The 1634-nt window shown below is 47.7% G+C and overlaps 1 protein-coding gene across 1 annotated transcript; it reads left to right on the forward strand.

Annotated features, from left to right (window-relative positions):
- On the forward strand, positions 1-798 carry LOC144121232 (microtubule-associated protein RP/EB family member 1-like). Its single transcript, XM_077654338.1, has one exon. The coding sequence runs from the start codon at positions 1-3 to the stop codon at positions 796-798; it is 798 nt and encodes a 265-aa protein (XP_077510464.1).
- Positions 799-1634: the final 836 nt, after the last annotated feature.

Below are 1634 nucleotides of genomic sequence, written 5' to 3' on the forward strand. Positions count from 1 at the left end.
ATGGATCTTGAGAAGCGGCCCCGGAGGAGCAGCGCTTGCCCATCTAGCGCGGTAAGGTTCACCACGGGGCGCATGGGGGTACTGGCTTGGATAAACAGGACCCTCGGTTACGACATAAAAGATCTAAACGAGCTGGCGTCCGGCACAGCTTACTGTGAACTCGTCAACCATGCCTTCCCGGGAACCATACGTAAAACGCTGATAAAGTATGGAGACAACTTGAAAAAACACGAAAAAGAACAGCATTTTCGAACGCTGCGCAGGAGCCTCAGTAGAGTGGGCGAAGACGTTGAGCTAAACATAGAAAAGCTGGTCAATGGTGGCTATGAAGAGCACCTCAACTTTGCGAGGTGGATCATGGAATTTTGCGAAAGGAGACGAATTAAGAGCAGCGAAGCGGTGGACGACGTGCAAGAATGCGCAGTGTCATCCTCGGAGGCAAACGGGGGCGCTCCCAAGGAAGCCGCAGCACCATCCTCGGAGGCAAACGTGGACGCGCCCAAGGAAAAGCTTTGGGATGAGAAAGAAAATCAAGATCCAGGGGAGAGTGAGAGCAGCGTTTTCATGAAGAAAGCGACGTTTTTTCGTCAAGAACGAGAGAAAACTCTCAAGTTCATAACAAGACAGCGCAATGCCTATTTCGACTACTTAATGGATATTGGCAAGATTTGCCGAACAGCCAAAAAGCAAGGATTAAAATCGAAGTGGTTGGACCAAATTGAGGAAATTATTGAAGCCAGCTTGAGAGTGCCACTGACGCCGGACAGCGAACTCAGTGGAGAAACGCCGTCAAAGTGAGAAGGGTTTTGCACGCAAACTGCAGTGCAAACTGGGCTTTCTTGTGTACTTTCTGTGGAGTTTGCGCATATTTGTGTGTGTTTCAGTTTGCTTTTGGGACCTTTCCGTTTGTGATTTTGACATTTTGCTTTGTGTGTGGTTTTTGAATTTATGTGTATCATATAGTTTGCTTTTGGGACTTTTGCTTGTGTGATTGACATTTTGCGTTTGTTTTCGTGATTTTGACATTTTGCTTTGTGTGTGTTTTGTGCATTTATGTGTATGGTATAGTTCGCTTTTGGGACTTTTCATTGTGTGACAGTGGCATTTTGCGTTTTGTGACTTTGATATTATGTTTTTTATTAAAGTTCGTGCCTGAACTTTTCCTGCTTCTTCTGAGCTGCTATCTTATTTGCTTCTTTTAGCTACAATGCCAGATGACTTCATTTGCAACCTGCATATAACTTTTTCAGTTCGGCCTCCCTCTTGGAGGAAGGAAAACTCTGAGAGGCCCTCGCTATCCGACCTGCACGCCAGACAGTGTGCCGGAAGTCACGCGCGCTCGCAAGGACTACTGGGATTATTTGGCAGCCGGCGCAGCCAATAGTAACGCTGGACGCAGAGACATCGTCTGCTGCATTGTTTTCTGAGCATGCTGCGCTGCGCTCAGACGGTGGCCAAGTACGGAGGGGGTAGCCAGCTTCAAAAAAATGTCACGTAACGGCCTCCGCTAAGTTTTTTCCTGCCGTCATGGTCTCGTTTTTCGCGAGCAAACTCAACTTCAGGGGGCGCTGTGAAATCTGGCAACATGGCATGAGTTTAGGTCCACGCATAGCTCGTCGCTTATGAATGTGTGA

Source organism: Amblyomma americanum, chromosome 1 (assembly GCF_052857255.1).
Source record: "Amblyomma americanum isolate KBUSLIRL-KWMA chromosome 1, ASM5285725v1, whole genome shotgun sequence".
In the NCBI taxonomy this organism is placed as follows: Eukaryota; Metazoa; Arthropoda; class Arachnida; order Ixodida; family Ixodidae; genus Amblyomma; species Amblyomma americanum.